Raw genomic sequence first — 23,935 nt, 5'->3', positions numbered from 1 at the left:
AATCTAAGTTGTGAAGATTCAACAGTTTTCTGGTTTAAGGATGTATTTGTTTGTGCTGCTGTTAAACCTTCATTATATAGGTGTTTATTTAGCCTCAATTCATTAATAATGGGACAAATGGGTAAAATGCAATCCATTTAAACTGCAGCCTCCAGTCACCACTAAGTTGACCGAGTTTGATTTCAATAAAGACATAACGCAGGATTAACTGCACATCTGTATTTATACTGTTTTTATTTAGGTCTTCCAAGTAAACTAAACAGGAGCAAGATGAACAGAACAAGTATCGGTAGAACTTTATTGGCATCTACACCAGCTACAAATTCATACATTGAAAAAGTTAAAGCAAATTAACGTGCAGCTATTTTGTCATGAAATTAATACCAAACTTGTATTACAATGTAAAAGCTATAAATGGGTTGGAATTAGATTTTGGTACCACACGGTTATAAAGGTTAGTTAACTCAAACTGAAACAGGCGGAGGATTATAAACAGTCCAATTTTAAACATTTTTATTTTACATGTCCGTCAGTTTCTGCAAAGCGTCGTCGGCTCACGAGCGACGAGTTGAACAGTGAGAAACTACAGATGAATTCAGTGGCTTCATGAGTGGTTTTAAGACTTAATGGGCTGCACTGTTTGTCCAACAGAGGGCAGCTGTGCCAACAATCAGCTTGTTTACCACAGCAACAGATGGATCATACTCTCCTTCATACAAATACTGCATGTCAGTGTTTCCTATAACAATAAATAGACAAGGATTTTGATGAGGGGGGAAAGTGTGGGAAGCCTCCACTGCTACATGAACACGTGCAGGTTAAATGCTGTGTAATAAACTGAGCGAACCCTTCAGAAATATGTGTGTTTTCTGTTGATGAGGAGGCAGAGCGACGACAGAGACGCTCCCAGCTTGGAGGCCTCGCTGCAGGCTGTAGGCAGGAGGGTGTAGTCCTGCAGCTTCTGGAAGGCCTGCGGAGGGGAAACAAGTTACTCATCCAGACGCACACTCGTCTGCAGTGGAACACACTGAGCTGGAAGAACACACTAAGAGGAAGAAGTCCAACAAAAGAAGGAAAAAATGCTTCACTGGCTAGAATCAGAGGTTATATTAGGAAAAAATCACACCATGACTTTAGTGATTTATCTTCACTGTAGTTTCCCCTTTTCTTCCATATCTAAAAGTTAGATTATGAGTCTTGAAAGATGACGATAGACTTAACTTTGCAAAGAGCAACAACAATACCTAATCCCCTTTTTTTTTATCGTTTAATGATTATTCCTGTTTCCGTCATCATTTTCAGATTTTACTTAAGTGGCCATTTTCCTGTGTTAAATCTACTGATCATCTACTCCTGCACATCTGCCCCGTAAATAAAACCAATTGTGTTTGAATGCTATATTTAGATTTTCCTGGGGCCTGCGATGGAAACGCAGAGTTCCTGCAAAGGTTCCTAGTTCCTGGGGAAAGAAGCTATTAACGCTGGGCTGCCCTCTTAATCCCAATAAGAAACAATGAAGGGAAGATGAAAATCCTTTAATTTGACAAAGATGAGGCTCCTTTTGAACGTGAAGGTTCTGGCTGTACTCACAGAGACGCTCTCAGGACACTCCTCCGCAGGCCGGTGCACCAGGAAGTCGCGTTTCGATGGACCTTTGATGTAGATGCAGTTTGCGGCCACTTCCTCTGGGACCGTCAGGATTTCATAATGGTGATCAGTCAGCTGTTCCATCATCTGGAGACACACACACACACACACACACTTAATGCAGTAGACCACACCCAGCATTACACACACACACACACACACTCGAGGACAACAGCATTAATAATATGACATCAGCAGCTTTGAGATGATGTCTGTGGTTCACATTAGGACAGAGAAGAGAAACACACGCATGATAAATAACAAGGGAGAGATGTTAGAGTCTAATGCTAATGAATGATTTTCTAATACTCAGAGAAACAGTTAATGACTATTGACAGAAAATTTGAAAAATATGATTTTAATTAAGACTCGTTATCTTGTTTAACTGCTCATGATTTTCAAAATGTCATCAATACCCGGAGTGTCTTCTTGGCCCCGTCACTGTTGCTGATGATGATCGTGTCTGGTCCTCCCATGGAGCAGATGTTCTTCAGTCGGGCTCCACCACAGACGGGGACAGTGGACACGGCAAAGTCCTGCAAAGCAGTTAGAGATTGAAAAGTTGAATTCACACACACAGACAAACACACACAGATACACACATGCAGGTTTAAGTACAGCTCCCCCCCCCATTCTAATTTACCACTTATAGCCACGTGTTCATTGTTTTCTCCAAATGTCAATTCCTCAACAACCAAACATTCAGATTTTTACTTGAATATACACTAAACATGCCTGATTTTTTAAAAATCAAGATCCATGAATTATCCCCTAAAAACGGCTTTTGTTGCAATGTTGAAGAAAGTGAGAAATCCTTCCTGAATCCAACACTTAACTAATCTACATCTGAACCAAACTTTGATGGGTTATTCCCGGACTCAGGCCTCATCTCTCCACTTAATTTGGTGGAAGTCATTTTAGTATTTTAGCACCCGGAGATCCCATTCCTCCGCCAAAGCTAACGCCCAATCTCACAATGTTAAAGATCCGCCCATTTATCCTGATCAGATCTAGAATGTAATCGGTTCGTCCTTTGGTCACAACCTGAACCCCTTCCACAGAATGATCTGAAAATCAACTGAGTAGTTTTTGCATAATCCAGCTAACTAACAAGAACAGACGGGGGGGGGGGCCTTGTGAAAACCTCAAGTAACAACTGAAACATGACCTGTTCAATCTGCTGCTCTTCCTCTTTCACCCCCTCCCTCCTGATCTGACCACATGAAACCTCCCACACACACACACACACACACACACTGATTCATACCAGACTGACAACACACTCACACAAACCCCCACCCAACACACACAGATGAAAAGTGTGTGACATGCACTTAAGTGAAGTGAGGGGATCAATACTGATGTGTGGAGCCAGAGGGTCCCTCTGTGTGGTCTCTGTTATTTGGACAAAGGAACAACCTCATTCATCACTGTTTACAGACTATAATTCCCCCAATGCATTGCAGCAAGTGGCCACCTGCTCACTTTGGCAGCAGGGGTTCATCTTCTGACAAGAATCTTGACAACACAACCATCTTTGTTGCACTGGCGACAAACTGAAACTCCACTGGTTATTTCACGGTTTATTGAGGAGCTTTTGTCTGATGTTTTCACAGACGCAGCCAGAGGTCGGACTCTGATCCACGCACCGATTCACATTCATGCATCCGCCTCTTACCCTGAAAGTGTCAGCCAGCACCTCGGCTCCTCGGCGGTTGGTGTGGGACGAGATGCCGACAAAGAACTCCCTCCCCGTGAAGAGGACGTCGCTGCCCTCCAGCGTGGCTCCTCCAGAGTCGCCCTCCTCGTTCCCCATCTCCACCACGGTCAGGTTCAGCTCCGACATCACCCTCCTGACCGCCTCCGCCTGGAGACACAATGAGAGAGGGACCAGCTTAACAAAGCAAATAATCAAACGTATGCAAATCATAAACTTGCCAATAATAGCAGAACAATCATTTCAGGTTTTTGGGGCTTTTGAGCTGTTTTTCTTCAGTTAATTCCTGTTTTGTCGATAGAAAAAAATATTAGGGTTTTACAGACATGTTAAATAAGTAACATTTGAAAGCTTTTAATATTTTATCAATGTTTTATTTAATTGGTCCATTATTTCCTATAACTACAACCAACTTACTGATTAACAGCTCTTAAATAATGTGTCACAATAATGAATGTGTCATATTTAACAGGTTGTTTTCTGCATTTTACTCTCAAGTCTCAAAGGAAACTAAATTCATCCAGTTAATTATGTATCAATACTGGAACTATGGAAGATAATTCATTGCCAGTTAATTTCCCTCTTCGTACACCACGATGATATGAACTGAAACAAAAGGCTTCTCCTCGCTGCCTGTTTATCTCACGAAGCAAGATTAAGTGCTTTATCCTAAGATTAGAGGAAGTGGGTCACTAAAAGCATTTTCTTCCCCCTCCTGGCGTTACCTCGCTGCGTCTCTGCTGCTTGAAGGGCCTGGTGATGAGCGCTGTGTCGCCCTGGATGACCGCCACGTCCTCCATCCTCCAGCTCTCCGGCAGGTCCGGGTCGGGGGGGATCTCGATGAGCTGCAGGCCCACCTTCTGCCTCAGGGCTCCCGTCAGGCAGCCGAACTGACGCTGGGCTTTGGCCAGGTCCACCGAGGCCTCGCCGTTCTCCCGGGCGTCTGCCGCGGCCTTCCCAAAGGTCTCTGGGATGCCCCGCACCACGGCGTGGGTGAAGCGGCCATATGGACACATGTTGGCCATGTTTTCACAGAGAGGCTGTTTGTAAAGTGGTAGCGAGTATTAGTGTTCAGCCAAAAGGAGCCAGTGAGATAGATGTGATTGTGTATGAAGGGAGATGAGCTGTGGAAGCTAATCGGATGAATCAGGAGGTCCAGAGGGGAGCGGAGAGCATCTTCGTCTTCATCGCTGTGGTTCCTCTTTCATCTCACCGCTGTCCCGGCTGCTCCTCCGTCTGCAGAGAGACAGAAACAGACCACCTCAGCTTTAGAGAGAAGCAAACAGACACATCAAGGAAACGGCCAAACACAATGACTCCTGACAGTTCGTTTTACCGTCTCAATCTTTAACTACCATGATAACCTCTGTGATTTAGTTAGTACTGTAACAGCAGGAGAGCTGCTAGTACTCATATCTAGAAACTACTAGCATCCACAAATTGTGTGTGTTTAAGAAACGCTGATGTTTGGTCCTGATTCAGACATTTGGGGTCAACGTCTACACTCGACGTGAAGAGCTGTCGCCCTTATCTCCTCCACTCTGGCTCCGCTTGCTTTGTGTTGTGGTTTTATGTCTTTAAGCTCTAGACTTGTTTACACGTGGTTGTGTTACTGTTCTGTGCACATTTGATGAACTAATTTATAGTTTCATCTAAACCTGCATTTCAGGAGGTTTTCAATGTCAATTTGTATTCATTATAAAACAAAAGACTTGTTTAAAAACCTAAAAGCCTTCTTATTTCATGGTTAGGTTGTAGATCACATTACTTTTGAGACTTGGTGACTTGGTTTTCAATTAAATCCATCAAAACAAATAAAAAGTTAAGAACCTGAGTGTTACCCTTGACTCAGAACTAGATATTAATCCACACATAAATAATGTCACGAAGATTTGCCTTTTATCATTTAAGAAATATGAAGTAAGACCATTCCTCACTCTGGAAGATGCCAAAAGATGCCATTGATCTGCTCCAGTTTGTACAAAAGTCTGCAATCAGAGTTTTTACGAGAAAAAGGAAAATAGATCCCGTTACTCGGGTTTTGTCAATGAGGATTGATTTGTTTTTAAGTCTCTTAATGGTGCAGCACCCTCATACATGTCTGGTTGTTCACCCCAGTATGTTCCTCACCGTCCCCTCTGGTCTTCTTGCTAAACAAACCACAAATTAACTACAACAACTTTGGGGAAGCAGTTTTCTGTTGTTATGCACCAACGGTTTGGAGGAAACTCCCACCACACATCAGACAAACTACTTCTGTTGATAAGAAACAACTCAAGACCAATTTCTATGATCCTGCTTTTATTTAAATTTTATCTTCTTTTTTTATACCCTTTACTAGTTTTATGCTTTTACCTTGAGTCTTAGTTTCATCGCTACCATGTTCTTACCGATCCATCTTATTTCATGTCTTGGATTTTATTGTAAAGCTGCAGATAAAATGTACTATTATATATTATTATTATAATAAAAACCATCCACATGCAGCTGAAACAACAGAGAGAGATGACCGAGCTGAGAGTAAACAACGGGATCATTGTCCTGCAGACTCAGATCCTACAGAAACAATCTGCTGCAGAGCTTCTCTTCTTCTGGACTCGGGTTCACATCTGGGACAATCGCTCTTTCATCAAGTTCCTGAAAACCACAGACTCCCACTGGGGCACTTCCACACAGGACGTGTCCCCAAAGAACCAGTTGAACTTTTAACACTTTTACAAGAGTTTTACTAAAAAAGTGATTTTTTCCTCCTCAAGCAGCACGTTGGAGTTCGGGAGGAGAAAAAAGGTGTGTTTGTTTTGTGCAGCTGCAGAGACCGAGGTGAACATCAGCCAGAACACAACGCATCTGGAGGAGCAGCGGAGCACCGCCCCGCGGATCAACTCCGTCTCCTCCCGACAAAACAGCAGGAAACTGTCCGCAACATTCACACGAGTCCCTAAACATGACGAGTATTTAAAGGTGTGTTTGTCGCTCACCGGGTTGAAGGTTCGATTCCTGCCGCTCGACCTCGTTTCCCTCCGCAGTGATTTAATTTCCTAACAGACCCCGCTCCGTTATTCCCTGTGTGCCCTCAGACACCTGTCAAGATGGCCGCCGTGGAGCCGAGTAGTTCCGGTCACTGCTTTCAAAATAAATGTGTCCAAGGGTGAGAAGTATCTAATAAACTGTACTAAAGTGCATATTTGACTAACTTTGAGTACTTTACTTTAAGTACTTTCCACTTAATGAACTTTATATATTGCATTGAAATTATTAACGTTTTACACTACATTTATTTGTCAACATTTTACATAGAAAAAACACACTAAGTATTTATAAAATACGTTTTGTTATACATAAAATTGCCAAACAAAACAAAAATAAATAATGCGAAATTAGACATGAGAAGATTAATCTATTAATCAGTTAGTATTTTGATATCCGTCAATTTTAGAACAGATATCAAACATGTCGTGATCCCACGGTATGAAAAGGAATTTATTAAAAATAGGAACAAAATAACAACAACAACAACAACACACAATTAAGACTGCTACATCTGTACAGTGCAAACAGAAACAGACTAAAGGACACAAAAGAATATTGAACACAAGAGAACGCACCTAAAAAGTAACAATATAGAAACACGTTGAAAGAAAATGTAAAAACAGTTCATTTAAAAATATATATAAAAAAGTTCTAATTAAAGGTTTGATTAGACTGATTGTGACGTGTTGCTTCTTGTTGAGCATTTCAAAAAACAATTAACTGAGTAATAAAGATCAAGTGATATGAAAGATACGAAATAAGATAAAACCTTTGAATCCAGTATGAGCTGATAAAAATAATCTATGCTGTTGCATTCATATTTAATTCAACTAAAGGATCTGATGTTTCCTCCCCTTCTGATAGTTTTAATTAAATAATGACTGTGATATGAATCAAAAAGCAAAACAAGTTTTTAAAAGTCTTAATTTGTCAACCATAATGCTCTTATTTTGGAAAAACATAGTGGTTCAGCTTCCGGTCCTCTTCGTGTATTTATGGTCAGTTTGACGAATCTCTCTCCAACAGTTCCATCTCACCCCCCCCATCCCCCACACGTCCTGTCCGGATCCAATCAGCGTTGATTTGAGTTGCTTCCTCCACAGTCACTGTTGTAGCAGCTTTAAATATTGTTTGATTTAATTTATTTACACACAATAAACAGAAGCAATCACTTTAAAATCAATTACTTTATTAGAACACTTTCAGATGAACACGAGCGGAGGCTTTTATCTTCGTTAACAAAAGGCGTTAGTTGATTGTAAACTAATCAAAATCTAGTCACTTTACTGTGTAGAGTTGGACTTTATTGAACTATGATTTTGTGAAGTAACAAACAAACAAATATTTGAAGTCTTACGTGAGGCTGATTTCCCTTCAAAACATAAACTATTCTCTGTTTTGACCAGTCTTACCATTTTGGGGCCTTTTGACCGAAAACCGACGACTTATTGACAAGAAAACAAAAAACTCTATGTCACTCAGGGTAAAAAATAAACCAGGTTAATTCAACATGATATAATATTAGAAAAATAAAACAGGGCCCAACTCCAAACATCTTAATTTCTGACATTCTCTTTACCCTTTTCCTGGTTATAAAATAAAATACTTTATATGAAGGTATTTTTCATATCTCCCATAATCCTGATGAATAGTTTACGAAAGATCAGATCACAACAGAACAGTTTGCTTCTATATATTTCAAAGTTTGTAGATATATTAAAAAATATAAAATTTTAAGTTTATATTTTTAATCTATCTATCTATCTATCTATCTATCTATCTATCTATCTATCTATCTATCTATCTATGCCACAGAGGTCTAGATAAATGTCTGGATTAATTATTAATTTACCAGGTTTACAGTTGATAAATTTGACCTGTGTGTATAAACAGGGTTCACTCATCTTCCTCCTCTTCCTCTGATCAAACTCATCATAGACAAAGGCCTGTATCTGTATTACTGAGTCCTCGCTGATCCCTCGCTGTCTGTTTTTGTCTGTGTGACATGGCCAAAAAAAATTTATAATCTGGTTTTCCTGGAAATGTGGGTCAAATGATGTTGGACTCAGCAGAGACTGAAATAAACAGGTTTCCTGGTCAGACCCCAGAGAAGCTCTACTGTTGATTGTGCCCTCTGTTTAACCTGCAAACCTGCTTTTTGGCAAACCTGATATTTGTAGATTTGGACGGCGGTGATGTTACCATGCAGAAACACATCCCAGGTACCGGATGGCTGTGAGCTTTGTGTATGTAAATGTGGACGCTTGAGTTTGTGCAACTACTTTTTGAAACGGCTGAATTACAGCTGCTCCAGGTTGTTCGGCGACAGAGCGTCAGAGATACGGAGGCCACACGGTGACTAAAGAAGAAAGAAAAGACCTCAGTGTATCATCCGTCAACAGTAAAAGAAATGTGAGGTTTGTGTAGAAGCAGAGGGATGAAGAGGGAGGGGTGGGGGATGGGACGTAGAGGACACAGACGGGATTAAAGAACCATCTGTCCACAGAGATCCTTTAGCCAGCACAGGAAACATCCCTGTCAAATATCACATCGCTGGGTTTAACACGCTGCACTTAAACACAACGCTAGAGTTAAAGTGAAACTTCTGTCCTCACGTTTTTCCAACTGGCCTGTGTTTTCTTAGAATTAATTCATAGAGACAATAACAAATGTAGTTTGTGTGAATGAGACGGAGTTGCCCATAAACTCAGGTTTGAACCATGGACTGTAAATAAAGACGGATGACATGTGTCCACATTCTTCCACTATTCAGAAACTGGATACGAACATCGCCATCTTGCTCAGTAGGGATTGGGTCAGGAGGTGGAATTTGTGACCTATACTGCACCGAGCCACCAGGGGGCAACGATACACTTTGGATTCACTTTAGAGGAGCTGTCATGTCGTCAATATTGTCGTCTATGGTTGAAGCTTTGCAGATTCGTTAGTGACGACTGGAAGAAAACTGATTCTTAATTTGTAAGACATCTTTATGTCAAACAATGTCATCACCTAATTGAAATGTTTGTGAACATACGACAACATTTTATCATCTGACTGAAGAGAACTTGGTTCCACGTTTCATTTAGCAAGATATACATTTCTTGATTGTGCATTTCTCGTGGAGGTTAAGACAAAAAAAATCATCTGTCAACAGCCACGTGAGAATAAAAGAAGAAACATAATCTGTTTCACACCAAACTCAGTTTCACACCAAACTCAGTTAAAAAAACGTTTGCTTTAAGAACAAACTTCAGACAATGTCATAAAATCTATATGATATTTACGACCCTTTCGTCATCCTGCTCACACGCCCGTCTTCATCCCGACCTATACACCCTGTTTTTCAGGCTTTTCTCTGTGTAATTAATTAAGTGGTAAACAGCTTATTCAGTCTGAGCCTGTTTGGATCCCTCCATCACAAGACTGCTGTCAGCAGACTGTCCTGCATGCTGGCCTCACGTCTCCTATTACAGCCTGAAGGATAATTCAGTTAAACAGGCTCTCTCTCTCTCTCTCTCTCTCTGTGTTCCTCTATCTGCTGACTCTTCCTTCACTCCGCTGACTTTATCTGACTCATTCTAACTTCCTATCCATTATCTCACACATGCATAAACACAAACGTTCTTATCCAAATAACAGATTCTAAAGGTTTTAATCCCCTAACAATCAGGTTACTTTGGTAATTTTCGGACACTCCATTTATTCATATCTTTAGTTATCATTTGTAGTAACCCAGTGAAACGTCCTTCACACATTTTTAAATTCAACATTTTAAAATTTGGTTTAGTCTTAAATAATGCATTGTATTTTATAAGATCATGAAACGTATTATTATTATTATCCACATGGTTCAGTCTTCGTCTGAAAATTAACTGCAAGAACAAACGTTGACAAGTAAAAAATTGAGAATTGTCAGGGAGTGAAAGTATAAAGTAGCATGAAATGGAAATACTCAAGTAAAGTACAAGTCAAAGCAGAGAACTGAGAAAATGTAGTCGTCTCATTTGCTTTGTCCTTGTTTGTTCATTTATAAGAAATGATAACAAAACGCTGAGTGAATTTGTTTCAGATAGAAATCATTTGCATTTTAAATTCGTATGATCAGAATCAACTCTCCAAATAAAATTACAAGTTTTAGGGCGGAGACGCTGACGGCCGGGGCAACACAAGCGTTCATATTTAACCAATGATGATATGTGAGGAAGTGCCAGAGCAAAAAAAAGTTTGACAAAAAGTCAACACGACGACGAGAGTTTCAGGCTTGTAAGAAAAACTAATTGAATTTAGGAAGGAGTTGAGGGCGTAGATCAGCTGCAGTTGGTTAAATGAGAGACTTGTAGCGCCAGGAGGGGATTTTATTTTCTGTATCAAGCAGCTTGAAGAGTTATCTCGAGACGTCTCACTGGAAGAATCATGAAACAGCTTCTCTTTGTTTTCCTGTGTTGTCTTCCGTTGGCAGGTACGTTCAGTGAAAGTGTTTTTAGTTTCAGTTTAAAATTTCTTCTTCAATTTGTTGTCCTACCAAGAAACAAAACGGGGGGGGGGGGATTTTACACTAAAAAGATGATAAACCATTTTATTGAGATAAATCTGCTACAGATAAACTTTGGAAAACATGTTTGCACAAAACGAGGGCTGTGGAAATTTGTCCCTCATCTCGAGGCTTATTAGGAAGTTAGAGGAATAAATACAGCAATAAAAAGATCCTTTAATCTCAATGGTGGAAATATTACAAAAGTGGACTTAAAGAGTGTTTGACTCAATGTGAAACATGTTGATTGTAAAGATTTTTTACATTTCCTCCTCTTCTGTTCAAGATTCAAGATTCAAGAGTTTATTGTCATATGCACAACGATAACATTAAGCAGTCGCTTGCAATGAAATGCTTGGGTCACAGGCTCTCTTATAACAATGCTCAACCAAAATTTAAAATTTAAAATAAAATATACATATCTAAAATATATATATACACCTAAAGAAAAAAAGAAAAACAATAGTGCAAGTGTGTGCAATAGTGCAAATATGCAATAGTGCAAATATGCTAAGGTTACGTTCAGATCTGCTGTCAAAACATGTGGCTCTTCGATGACTTTCGATAAGAGTTCTTTAAGTTTTATAATTTAAAGAAAAGCCAAATGTCCACGAAATATTTTGACTTTATCCTCCTCCACTTTATCTTCATCTTAACATTCGTATTGCTTTTTCCTTTTATACTCTCGATTTGTGTGTGTGTGTGTGTGTAATCAGGCGTCTACAGGTTCGGCCCACACAAAATATCCTCGTACGTGTACAGTGACAATAAAAATCCAGCGCATAGACAGCCCCATTAACCAGCTGACTACTTTCTGTCACATTTCAAATAACAAACCATGAAACCAAAAGAACAAAAGTTAATCAAAAGTTGAGCACTACGTCCTGTAACCCTTCACTCTTCATCAGAGTTACTGAAGCGATTAGATTCCTCTCCCTTCATTAGTTATGTTGTCACCTCTGTCTGTTTGTTTGTGAGCAAGATTACATAAAAACAAATTAACGGCTTTCCAGGAAACTGGGTGGAAGGATGTGGTTTGGGTCTGAGAGGAGTATTAAATTTTGGTGTTGATCCTAATCAAGGGGGGTGGGGGTCCAGGAATCGCGAGTTGGGACGTTTTTCAACATTTTCCCAGGGATTCATGGATCAGGCACATTTAGGGAACTGATAACTCCTCGTGTGTGAAGTGACATATATTTTAATTTGTTGCAGTGACAGGTTAATGTGCTGCTTGGTCTTTAGGAGACAAATTACTGGCTTGTTTATGTTATGTATTAAAACTCAAATTGATTTCAGTCCCAAGAATCCTGAATCAGACAAACTTTACTCTGAATAACTACTTTTGATTCCTTCTATTTTTCCCCGTCAGCCTGTTTGCGCTGTTACACCTGTGTGTTTCCCGCCATCTCTCCTCTGGACTGCTTCAGGTTCCCTCAGGAGTGTCCGGCCGGGCAGCGCTGCCTGTCGAGTACTGCAATCGGAAAACGAGGTAACATACATGTCTGTGTGCACACGTGTGCACGTGGACTCGTTTTACTGTCTTGTGGGGTCTGGAAACCGGGGCCCCAGCGGTACTTGTGAGGTCCAGGAGCTTCATGGGGACTTGACGTGGTCTCAGGGTTTGGTTAGAGGTTTAGGTTTTTAGTTGTCATGGCTACCGTAAGGGGTTATGTCACACAAAGACGTGTGAAGATGTGTGTGTGTGTGTGAGTTTGTGTGTGGATGAGGTTATTTTTTGATTGTCGAGGGCACAATGGTCATGAATGAGCAAACAAAGGCTCATTGTGCAGAGAACTGTCTGGGACTCGAGAAATGTACCGTCTGTATTTATGAAGACAGTTTTGTCGCGTTTTCATCTGCAGACGTCTGGATTTAAAGAGAAATGCTGACTTTAATCTTTTAGTTTTAATACATGTGTTTTACACCCGGACCCAAAGAAATGAGCAGAAGCTTTCATCCTTTGTGTAACTACAGCTCCAACACTGTTCACCAAGTAAAGGCCAAGTTTTCTATAAACAAGTAAAGTAGAAGTTTACTTCCTATAAATTAAAAGTTGAACTCAATACAGGAAAGTGATAGTAATCTACTTCTTGTTTTTCTGGCGATTTCTTATAACGTGACACTAACCCATGAGAATCACTTCAGTAAACATGGTGTCCTAACATCTTGTGATGTTTATGTGACAAGATAAAACAAATAGCAGAATTTTGAGAAATTATTGTGAAAATCAGCTGATTTCCTGTATTTTGAATCACCTCTTTGGAAACTTTCTAGATTTCAAATTGTGCAAGGAATTTTTTTCATTCCCATTTTTTCACGATTCCAATGTAACCAACATTAATAAAAGAAAAACTGCACCATTGTACAAGTCAGTATCACAGTGGACGATGGTGAACACCCGAGCTAACAAAACCTACCAAGAATAAATATTTCATTAATAAGTCAGTCTAACCTCTGATTCAAGAAAGGTCAATAAATGTTTATTAACCTATTTCTATTTATTTATTTTATTGTATTAATATCAAATATTATTTCCATCTGTTCCACATCACTGCACCACAATAAATCTCTTGTCCTCTCTCTGCTCTCACAGGAGCTCTACAGGTGACGATGTACGAGAAGAGCTGTGCCGTCCCCGTCCAGTGTGACGTGAGCGGACAGAAATACGCCTCGGGCCTCTCCTTCAACTACACCAACGTCTGCTGTGACACTGACCTGTGCAACGGTGCCGTGTCCTTTGCTGCCCTCAGCTGGAGAGGAGCCGCCCTCTGCCTCGCGCCTGCACTCGCTCTGCTGCTCGCCTGAAGCTGGAGCCGTCAGACGTAGAGGTTGTAGGTGCCCTGAGAGAGATCATCTGGAAAAGATGGATACAAATGTACACGCACTTGGGCACGAAAGAAGGCTTAAAACAATTCTGCTTTTAAAAAGAATAAACATGGCCACACAGCAAATAACAGGAGTGATTCACTTAAATAGATTTGAAAAGCCTGTAATAAGATATGCTACAATATTTTACTACACACTGCAGACTAAAACCTTATGTAAAATGTGGATTACATAAACAAATATGTTTTGATGTTGTCAAATATACAACTTGATAGAGAAAGAATTACAGAAAAGCCTAGAAAAAAATATTATAAGTAGAATTATACTGGGTCTCCAGGTTGTAAACCATTTGATAGAAAATTAAATATTGTATGGTTTAAACAAAATAAAAGATCATTAAAATGCCAAACACAATTTACAAAAATACAATCAGCAAAAAAACTGATAAGAAAATAAAGGAAAAACTAAATATACTACAATATATCACCTCTTGAATTATACCTTATATACCTTCATCCCTGCCTGCACCAAAATAAAACTGTTCTCCTTTTTCTGCTCACTTTAAAACTTTAACCATAACCTACTCTATTCAATATCATGTTTCTCATTTGTGTTTTATTAGTCATTTTTAAAAGTTATTCTTTTTAACATGTTTACAGATGTTTCTGTCTAAGATTCCAATGCACTGCTTCTAACAGACAATTTGTTGTTTGCAATCTTTTTTTTGACACTTTCTTCCATCTCGATGTCAAAGTTACTCTCTACAAAGATTAAAAATGAAAACACATTTGTCACAGTTTGTTTCGTCATGAAGATATTTTTATTGGGACATTAATAAATGTGGTTTTTTAAAAAAGAGCTTTTAAGTATAAAATGCATTTCTGCTGTGCTATTAGTTGGATGTTTTTATTGTTATTTAATGTCCACAGCACCGGTTTGAACCGGCGGACGTTTAAGTGCAACTGCTTCAGACTACATGGCAAACAGCTGGGGCAAAAAAGACAAAGGCTAAAATACTGGGAGGAAAATGCAAAGCGGCAGGAAACAAAGTGAAAAGCACAATATAGGTCCCATGCATGGTAAAGACAAAAAAATTATAATAATCAAGGGTTAAAAACAAAACTAATGAAAATAAATGAATGTAACAGGTTGAATGGTCCCTGAAATTGTATGAAGTCCTACGGTGAGAATGAAAAACTCTTTGTCTTGGAGAGAAGAGATATTGAAATACATTAACGATTAAATTATTCAGACTTGATCCCTTTAAATGTTTTTGAAACTAGATGAAATCCACAACAATTCAGTCAAGTACAACATTCGGTTTGATCAACACTTGAATTACACAAAACAGTAAAAGACAGCGGAGGGGTTCAACATGTTTCATTAAACATCTGGGGGAAAAAATAACCAACTGTGATGACACCACATGTCTAAAATCAAAGTCTGTGCAGAGGATTGTCTTTTCAGTTTAAATTGCACTTAGGTTTCATTTTGTTTATGTGCTTCACCCTGATCTGAGAGACCCGACATATGAAGACGCCGACCAAAAAGATGTCTACACTGCTATATACGGTTAAAATTAAGTTTTAATTGCAAACAGCCTCAGTAAATGTTAATGTGCACGGTGCCCTGCGGTTTATAAAATCCTCTACACAAGCTGCTGGTACAGAGTGTTACTGACTATTTTCAGGCCGGTGGAAACACATGTCAGACTGCAAACTAGTAATATTCTGTGTTCTTCTTATTGCCAACAAATCCCATGAAAAGAACAAGCATCACAAATACCTCTGATTCAGTCAGAGAAGCCGGGTCGGGCATCGACGAGTTCGGAAATCTATGTGGCGATCGGATATTGCCATTTCTTTCTCTCTAATCAGACACCTTACAGGGTCACAGCATTTCTGCTTCTTCTGCACATGTTGTTGAAAGATAAATAAAAACCTGACGTGTCTTTTCTTTTGCTGCTCGAAACCAGCAGTTTTGGCAATTTTGATTTCCGGTGGTGCAGCGTTAACCAGTGTCAGCTAAAATGTCAGGAATCGCCAGGAAGTCCAACAAGTAAAACGGCGAAGTGTAGATATGCAAGACTTCAGTTTGGAGGGGTGGCACTAGTGTTACGACAATTATTTGATTATCAAACTAGTTACAGATTCAGTTCTTATTAAATAATCAGTAAATTGACTAATCACTGCGGCTCTGAACAGAAAGTAAAGAGAGAGGCAAGCACACCTTACTGGTCTTTTCATGGGATTTGCTGATAATATAAACAACATGAGCCTTTTCTTTGACTTAATAACAAACTACAACATAAAGTTGCAGATCCTATTTTCATTTTGTGCATTTTAAATTTTACTTCTCTTTTCCTCCCCCCCCACGTCATGAGGAACATGACAGAGCTCGAGCTGCTGCACGCGGCAGCTCGAGTGTTTGCACTGAAAACTTCTGCAGTCAACAAACGACCTTCACCTCTTCCTCCACTGACGACCCGATCTCCTTCATTCATAGGATTCTTCAACTACATTAAGATACTTCATACATGACGGGCAGAGCAGAGCAGGAGGCTCTTACAGCGGATCACAACCGAGCTAGGTAATCTTGAATAATCCTCCGCGCCTGCTGTGGGAGCAGAGAAAGAGGAAGCCCGAGTCTATTGAAACCGTTTCCTGTCTCTACAACCGTTTTCGGCCCTGCCTCCCTTATGTGGCACCTGGTGTGCACCCCTCTTCCTCTCTGAGTGAAAGAATAAAACACTGTTTGAATGAAAATTGGCTTTAATACAAAATTCAAGGCCTTGTTCCCTCAGTAATGAAATAAAAAACTCAAATGTGAAGCATCTGCGATTACAGACAAACCACAAAAGACACTTTGGCAGGTGAGCTGGTAATTTTAGTTTTTTAGGATCGTCAAATGTCCTTAATACCAAGACGGAAAATAAGAGCTGAATCAGCTTGTAAGAGGCTTGCGAGGTTCTAGTGAAAGTCTGATCTCGTAGGCAGCTTTGTGTCTGTTTGATTCTCCGTAAATAACAATTATTAGGAATAAACTGTAGCCACTGTCATTGTCGAGAAGGGATGAAGAAACATTTCCAACGTTACAGTGTAAATCTACTGATGGTGAAAATGTACACAAGCAAGGCTGTAGTTTTAAGTGTGTGTGTGTGTGTGTGTGTGTCTTCAAGCAACGTGATGAGGTTGTGCAGGAAAACTCAGATGCTATGAGGGCAGTCAACAAGTAACAAGTAACTTTAATCTGGATTGAACTTTTTCCCTCGGCCAAGGAGGTTATGTTTTCGCTTTGTTCTTCTATCTGTAAATTAGCAGGGTTTCACAAAAACTACTGGACGGATTACCACCAAACTTGGTCGACGGATGTTGTATGAGTCGGGAAAGAACCCATTTGTGTCAGGCACACAGACTTGAGAGTGAAAGAAAACTTTAGACATACGAGAGAGAACTACATCCACGACTGCAGCTGAAACTATGAGGTCGAATTGTCTGCGTAGACGGTAACAACTTTGTGGCTCGATAGCGGAAGGGAGCATCCTTCAAATACTTTTAAATGTTTTTGGTTGGTTATGAAACCGTGATGAGTACAATATGAACTTTTAAAGCTGCATGAAACAAGGAAACGGGCATAAAAGCTGCAGGAACAGAGAATCAGAGCCATCACGTTGCTTGCAGATTGAATGTGTGTTGTTTTTGTGCTTTTTGTGTGTTGTTCTGCTGGTGTATGTGCGACTTGTGCATCCTGCTGTCCTCCTACTTGAGAGCTTTGGCTACAGAGGAGTAGGCGATGTGGATCTCGTCGTCGACCGGACAGGTGGAGGCAAACTCCTCCCGGGCGTACGCAGCATTCAGGTACCTCCACAGGTTCGTTAGATACTGAGGGATGCTGAATTTCCTGTATTTCAAACACACCACCTGGAGTAGACACGAGCAATAAATCACAAAACACATTCGACTACCATTCAACCCAGGCACCATCCCTGTGCTGCGGCGCTTTAAACAGAAGATTACCTTCACGATGTGGAGCTTAGGCAGCAAGTTGCAGTCAGACAGAGTAAGCTCTTGGCTGTCGAGGAAGGGGCGGGATGAGGTAGTGACCTCATCGGCGCTATTCTCGTCGATTTCATCAGGAAGTGGGGAGCCGAGGTAGTCGTCGAGCTTCTTCAGAGCCTTCAGCAGGCCTTTCTCTAGATCTGAGCACAAGAGCACAGACAGAAAATGTGATATTTCATCAAGTAATCAAAGCTAAAGAACTAAAATAGATAATCCACCCTGAGTCCAGACTATGCAGCCTTCTTTTGAGTGAATTATGTTCAAAACAAAATAACCATGTCGATTAAATCCACACAGTTTTCATCCGACCACAGGGACATTGCCAATGAGATCACCCAACTCCGAGTGGCTCAACACCCAGAGCAGCAGGTGACCTGTTTGCAGCGAGGCAGAAAAGCTCAGAACATAATGTTATTAACTGGGACGCTCCCTGCTGGTTGCCTATCTGTCAGGGGGAGCTCAGCAGCATTAGTTACAGAAAGGCTCAAATTAAACATCATTACAAAGGTTGGTCCTCACTTACTTTCGTTGGCCTGAGGGTTTGAGTTCTTGACGTAAGCCGAGAATTTGGAGAAGACGTCCATGCCGGCTGTGTTGGACTCTGGGTTACGACCGGCCAGACGTGGATATCTAAGCAATGGAAAGATGGATAATAATTCACATATGGTCCAAAATATAAAGCTTAGACCAAGAGGAGCCTGAGTCCCTCCAACAGGATGACACACAAACTGAGAGGAAGTCAAACTAGGGGACAAGCTACACCACCAGGGCTACAACAAATCTTTGTTTTCATTAATGATTAACCTACTAATGATTTCCTCATTTGAGTCATTAATCATTTGTTCTAAAATATGTGTGAGGTTTTCAAAAAACAGCATCCGAAATATGTGTTTAACAAGATCTTCAACGATATTCAGTTTACAACCAGATAAGGCAAAAAAAACACCAACTGATATTAGAAAATGTTCAGTATTTTGGGTTGGAAAAATTATATAAAATGATTAGTCAATAATCACAAATAGTTTGCTAATTAATTTTGTGTGAATCAACTACTCGTTGCAGCTCTTCAAACATCACTTACTTTGGAGGGCAGAGACTTTCCTCCAGGAACTCCTCAATCTTGTTGGTGTCAGTTTTCACCTCGCCACCGTACAACAGGAAGGGCGGCTGAGCGCCGGGAGCCAGGTCCTTCAAGATGTCAGGCTTCCTGGACATGGATGGAAAAGGAAACGGTCAGAGCGACAGGGATCGAAGGAGATTTAACAGCAGGAGAGGAATGGAGGAAAAATCGAATAAGGAAATGACTTCTGTTTGTGGCTAAAACCTGCCAGCGCAGCTACATATCTTTTAACACCTGTTAAACGAATGAACTCCACAGCACATAAGGGAGAATTCAAACAGTCAGCGGACATACTTCTGTTTTGCCAATAGAAACCTGCAGCACAGGCAGAGATTAAAAACAACACACACACACACACACACACACACACACAGGCAGCTGAGAGAAGTGTGTTTTCACCTCTTCATGTCCACGGTGGTAACGTCAAAGGTGACTCCTTTCAGCCACAGCACCATGAAGAGACGCTGGGAGAAAGGACAGTTTCCGATGCTCTGGCCGTCGCTCCCCGCCTGGCAAGCAAAAACAAATATGAAATAAAAATCACAAAATCATCACAACTGATTTTAAAAACAGTCGCCAACTTCTGTCACTGGACAAGCTGATTACCACTTCAGCTCTGTATATGATAATAAAATAAATATCTTTCGGTTTTGAAGTGTTGGTTTGGTCTTAAGTCGGAGCGATATGGATTTTTGGCGGCCAATCCCAATACCGATATTATGTTTATATTAAAAAAAATTGGGCAATGATTCCTAAGATGTCGGTATCAAGCCCTTAAGGCAAAGAAATGTAATTGAAGCTTGATATTTTACAGATTAACCATAAACTTTTATTAAAATAACTATAAATGAAGTGAAAACACAAATACAAACTTGAATTTGTATTGACTTGACACAATTTCCAACAGCAAAAGTGATATTCTGCTTTATTTATTCTGTAAAATAAAAGTTTTCATATTAGCAAACATATACATTGGTACTGATATGTCTGATATGTCTGTGAGATGCGTCTATCGGCTGATTCTCATCTGGACAAAACATTCTGTGTAAAGATTTGTTATCACTGTCTTTGTCTAGCTTTGCTTTTTTGCAGTTTTGTCGACCAAATGTTCAGAGCTAAATAAGTGGCCCAATGAAGAAAACAATTGTCAGAACATTGTCAAACGATCACATATGACTGTGGAAAATGGAAAATGTACTTTCTTTACCATCTTCTGACCATTTCAAAACGGCAGAACAATCAATTAGCAGATCAAATAATGAGAATCCACAATGAAAACAGCTGTTTGGTTGAGGAAGCAACATAAATCAAAAGAAATGGAGCGTTTCATCCTGTCAGGAAATGACCGTACAGCTGTGAAATGTGCTTTGTGTGGCTGTAGGAAGCCATTTCTCATGTTTCACTCGCTCTATACCTCCTTTAAGGGTCTGTGCCTGTGCGGCCTGTACAGTAAATCAGAAAACTCTTTACTTTTACCACCGTCCACGTGAAACTATGCTTAGATATTCTTTTAATTACAGGTATCGAGTGTCATGGAGGAGGGCAACTAGAAAAACCAAAAAAAATTGGGTTTAGAGACGTTACAAACAGCATCATTCACCCCTGAAGGTGGAGAAGAAAAAAGGAGAAGAGGGTGGTGTTCACATGTTCATACAGAGGAATCATTATTGAAACTGGTGTGAGACCACGAGGGGAGGCAGGGGGGGGAGACATATTGGTTATATTGGAGCAACAGCTCAAACAACATGGGATTAGCCGTCCCCTGGCTAGCATGCTAAATATAGGTTAAAGTCGTCTGTCCATTATCTTAATGTGCTTTTAATTAGATTAGTCCTAATGTGGTTTATAGGCGTGTTGAGTCAGCACAGGTGGTCTGACTGACATGGATATGAAAACACAGACAGAGGTACGTTACCAGCGTGTAATAAACAGAGATAACAGAGATGAAGAGATAAGATACCAAACATCAGCACTCCAGCATGTGTGTGCACTTAAACAGACGTCTTTGTGGGGACCAGTTTGAGACCTAGAACGTACAGATTCTGAGAAAGCGAGGACATCTTGGAGCCGGTCCTCACTTTCTGACCCACCGTTTGAGGGTCAGGACTTGGTTTGAGGATTAGGGTTAGAATTAGGTTCGGGTTCAGGTAAAGGTAAGGATGACGGTGAGGCATTTGGTTGTGATGGTTAAGGTTAGAGGCTCTTAGAGTGTCCTCACTAAGAGACAGTAGGAGTACAAACATGAGTGTGTGTGTGTGAGTTGGTCATTTTGAGGACATTTTGGCGGTTCCTCACAAATTCAAAGGCTTGTTGGGGGGGGGGGGGAAGTTTAGGTTAGTTTTAGGGTTTGGGTTAGTTTATGGTTAGGGGAAGGGGCTGTGTATGTATATCTTTGTGGGGACCATTTTAAGCATAGACCCCCGACAGAGTGAGGACACTTTTAGAAAGTGAGGACATTTTGACCCCATTTTTCTAATGAGCTGTTTGAGGTTTTAGGTTTAGGTTCGGCATTTAGTTGTGATAGTTACGGTTAGGGTCAGGGCCTAGAGAAGGGTTTAAGTCAATGAGTGTCCTCACTAAGATAGGAGTGCATGTGTGTGTGTGTGCAGTTGAAATACAGTAAAGTCACATCGTGTCTCTGCGTCAACCTTCTGCGTCTTTTCTCCTCCGTTCGCGTCTCTTACCTTCACAAACAGCTCCACTTTGGGCTGAGTCGCGTCGCTCATCTTCTCCTGCGGATGCACGAAGCCTGTGAGGTTTAGATTAAAACAACAACACGACGACAGAGGAAACAAACGCGGGGTCAAAGCGAAGCCGAGCGAAACAGAAAGCTGAGTTTTGACAAACGAGAACCTAAAGCGGAATCTCCCCCGTGTCGCTGTGTTCGAGCCCCGCGGAGGAAGCGGCAAAAAAGTGCGAACATTTGCAGCGCGAACACGAAACAGGATGTTACCGATGATTTTAACGATTTGAAAAGTTTAATAATAAACTCTTTGATTGTCGTTTGCGTGTGAAATACCTCTCAAGAGCTGGAAGTCGTCGCCTGTCGTCTCGGTTGTTTCTCCTCCCAGTTCTGAGCCGCAGCTACAAACTCATCCACCGCGGCTCTGCCTCCATTTCCTGGTGCCCGGGCGACGCCACGACCTCATGATGGAAGACGCGTTGAACCAGAAAAGAAAAAAAAACAGAAAACCCCGCTGAAGGCAGACATGAAGGCGGATGAGGATTGAAGCAAAGAGGTTTAAAGATGGAGGCTGTGCTCTTATATTCACTTTAAGGGCAATTAAGTCCAAAAGAGACACAGCTTTGATCTGTAAGGTATAAACCAATTTCACCAAATTAAAGGGTACTTTCACTTTTTTTTTCTTTTGTAAAACACTTTATTAATATTCCCCAGTGTCATGTTTACATTTAATGTTGCTGTGTGCGATAATCCAACCGCTGTGACATGACGTGTTATTTTGGCTGTTTGTCGGAATTACCGCAGAGAAACCGCCAAACAGGTTCCTCAACAGCTAGCCGGTGGTTTCGCCCCAGTGGCCAACGGGTGGCTCCCGGCTGATCCGTGAGGATTCCAAAACTGTGCTAGATATTAAAAAAGCTGAAAGTCACGTGGCGGATGACTTTGTATGAAAGATGGACGACATGACAGCTACCCAAAAGTGAAGCCAAATCATCTCAAACGCCCCCCCTGGTGGCTGGTTATAAACTCAACCTCCTCAAATGTTTGTAGGTGGGACATAAACCAAAGTAAAAAACGTTTCCCAAAGATGGTTTCTGTCATTTCAGGTATTTCCCATCATACTGATATATATGTTTAAAGGTTAATTTTCCTAATAAGTTTGGTTTATTTAAATATATAAAACAGGGTGAGATGTCATGATTTATTACTGAGTTTGACCCATGACTCACCAGTGTCAACTTTACATTTACTGTTACAGTTTGTTTGCAATAACCCAACCACTGTGAAATGGCTATACGTATATTTTTTGTCTGTATATTATATCTATTCTTGTTGGGTTTAGTGTCCCTGCCTTTTTATGTTTGCACATGGAGCTGGGAGAAACACAATTTCCTAATTGTTGTATAGTCTGAATGACAATATGTCTCACAAAGAACCTTACAGATAGTTTTAACACTTTGGTGAATGAGTAAGAAGGATGGGATTCTCCTGGAAACTCACAAAAAAATGGTGTTTGACAAGAAACTATAAAATATACATTTGTTTTAAGCTTAGTCTCCCCAGAAGTTTACTTTACCTACAGCTTACTCTGTAATACAGTTAAATAGCAGCAGAATTAGTATCTATATATATTTTTTCCTGTATTAGATCATATTATATTTTTAATTCCTTTTGCTTAAATGTAAAAAAGAAACAAAAGCACAATAGAAACACACAAGAACACAGGCAAAACTCATGATATAAAAACACAAAATAGAAAATATTTAAGTTCAGTGTGTTGCAGTGCAGTAAGGGACCAGTAGAGGGGGATATTTAGCTGTACTTTATTTGCTGCCTTCAAAGATTGAACTTGACATGAAAAACTGTGGAAAACCTATAAAGTGTCATTCAGAAAGTTCTTGTGCGTTCATCTGCATCCAATGAACTTGTATCGTCAACAGTGAAAACCATAACTCAATACTGTGTGTTTCTTGTCATTGGTCCCAAAACTGGCATCCAGGGACCTGCAGGATTCTGACCTACAGAGACACTTCACTTGGTTAAAGAGCTTTTTTAAACTGATTATAGATTTGACTTTCAATTGTGAGAAAAGAAAATCTCACACAGGGTGTATGATAAAAACTATAATTATTTTAAAAAATGGTAAATTTCCAATATATACAGAACTGGAAATAGGTCGTTTTAAGAATGATGTGAATACGTTTTCAAACAACGATAGAAAAAAACAAAAGTTATCTAAAACAAAGAAAAAGAAAAGCATTTTTTGTCTAAATGACAAAACATGGAGAGTGTAAAACTAGAAACATCTGGTAAACAACTC

General features: G+C 40.2%; 3 protein-coding genes across 7 annotated transcripts; 1 reads left to right on the top strand and 2 right to left on the bottom strand.

The window, feature by feature from the left end:
• Positions 1–204: 204 nt before the first annotated feature.
• On the bottom strand, positions 205–15,671 carry ddah2 (dimethylarginine dimethylaminohydrolase 2). Of its 3 annotated transcripts, XM_035182845.2 has the most exons (7): positions 15,540–15,668; positions 13,644–13,782; positions 4,090–4,600; positions 3,326–3,514; positions 2,064–2,183; positions 1,591–1,734; positions 205–970 (listed from the first exon to the last, which is right to left on the bottom strand). In XM_035182845.2, exons 3-7 carry the CDS (start codon positions 4,387–4,389, stop codon positions 851–853), a joined length of 873 nt encoding a protein of 290 aa, XP_035038736.1. In that variant the 5' UTR covers positions 4,390–4,600; positions 13,644–13,782; positions 15,540–15,668; the 3' UTR covers positions 205–850. The 3 variants fall into 3 exon arrangements, with proteins under 3 accessions (XP_035038736.1, XP_035038737.1, XP_035038735.1); XM_035182846.2 differs by lacking the exon at positions 13,644–13,782 and having other exon boundaries at positions 15,540–15,671; XM_035182844.2 differs by lacking the exons at positions 13,644–13,782; positions 15,540–15,668 and adding an exon at positions 6,343–6,485.
• Positions 10,586–14,553, top strand: LOC118124758 (prostate stem cell antigen-like). The gene is made up of 3 exons (XM_035182853.2): positions 10,586–10,856; positions 12,298–12,417; positions 13,522–14,553. The coding sequence occupies exons 1-3, from the start codon at positions 10,811–10,813 to the stop codon at positions 13,731–13,733; spliced, it is 378 nt and encodes a 125-aa protein (XP_035038744.1). The 5' UTR covers positions 10,586–10,810; the 3' UTR covers positions 13,734–14,553.
• Positions 15,672–16,507: 836 nt separating the features above from the next.
• Positions 16,508–22,151, bottom strand: clic1 (chloride intracellular channel 1). 3 transcript variants are annotated; one of them, XM_035182848.2, is made up of 7 exons: positions 21,952–22,151; positions 21,617–21,704; positions 19,332–19,441; positions 18,894–19,019; positions 18,336–18,442; positions 17,771–17,952; positions 16,508–17,674 (listed from the first exon to the last, which is right to left on the bottom strand). In XM_035182848.2, exons 2-7 carry the CDS (start codon positions 21,656–21,658, stop codon positions 17,513–17,515), a joined length of 729 nt encoding a protein of 242 aa, XP_035038739.1. In that variant the 5' UTR covers positions 21,659–21,704; positions 21,952–22,151; the 3' UTR covers positions 16,508–17,512. The 3 variants fall into 3 exon arrangements, with proteins under 3 accessions (XP_035038739.1, XP_035038740.1, XP_035038738.1); XM_035182849.2 differs by having other exon boundaries at positions 21,617–21,681; positions 21,952–22,150; XM_035182847.2 differs by having other exon boundaries at positions 21,617–21,664; positions 21,952–22,150.
• Positions 22,152–23,935: the final 1,784 nt, after the last annotated feature.

Source organism: Hippoglossus stenolepis, chromosome 17, assembly GCF_022539355.2.
Source record: "Hippoglossus stenolepis isolate QCI-W04-F060 chromosome 17, HSTE1.2, whole genome shotgun sequence".
Lineage (NCBI taxonomy): Eukaryota > Metazoa > Chordata > Actinopteri > Pleuronectiformes > Pleuronectidae > Hippoglossus > Hippoglossus stenolepis.
The sequence above is the reverse complement of the archived record's forward strand: the minus strand, read 5'-3'. Positions and strand labels throughout refer to the sequence as shown.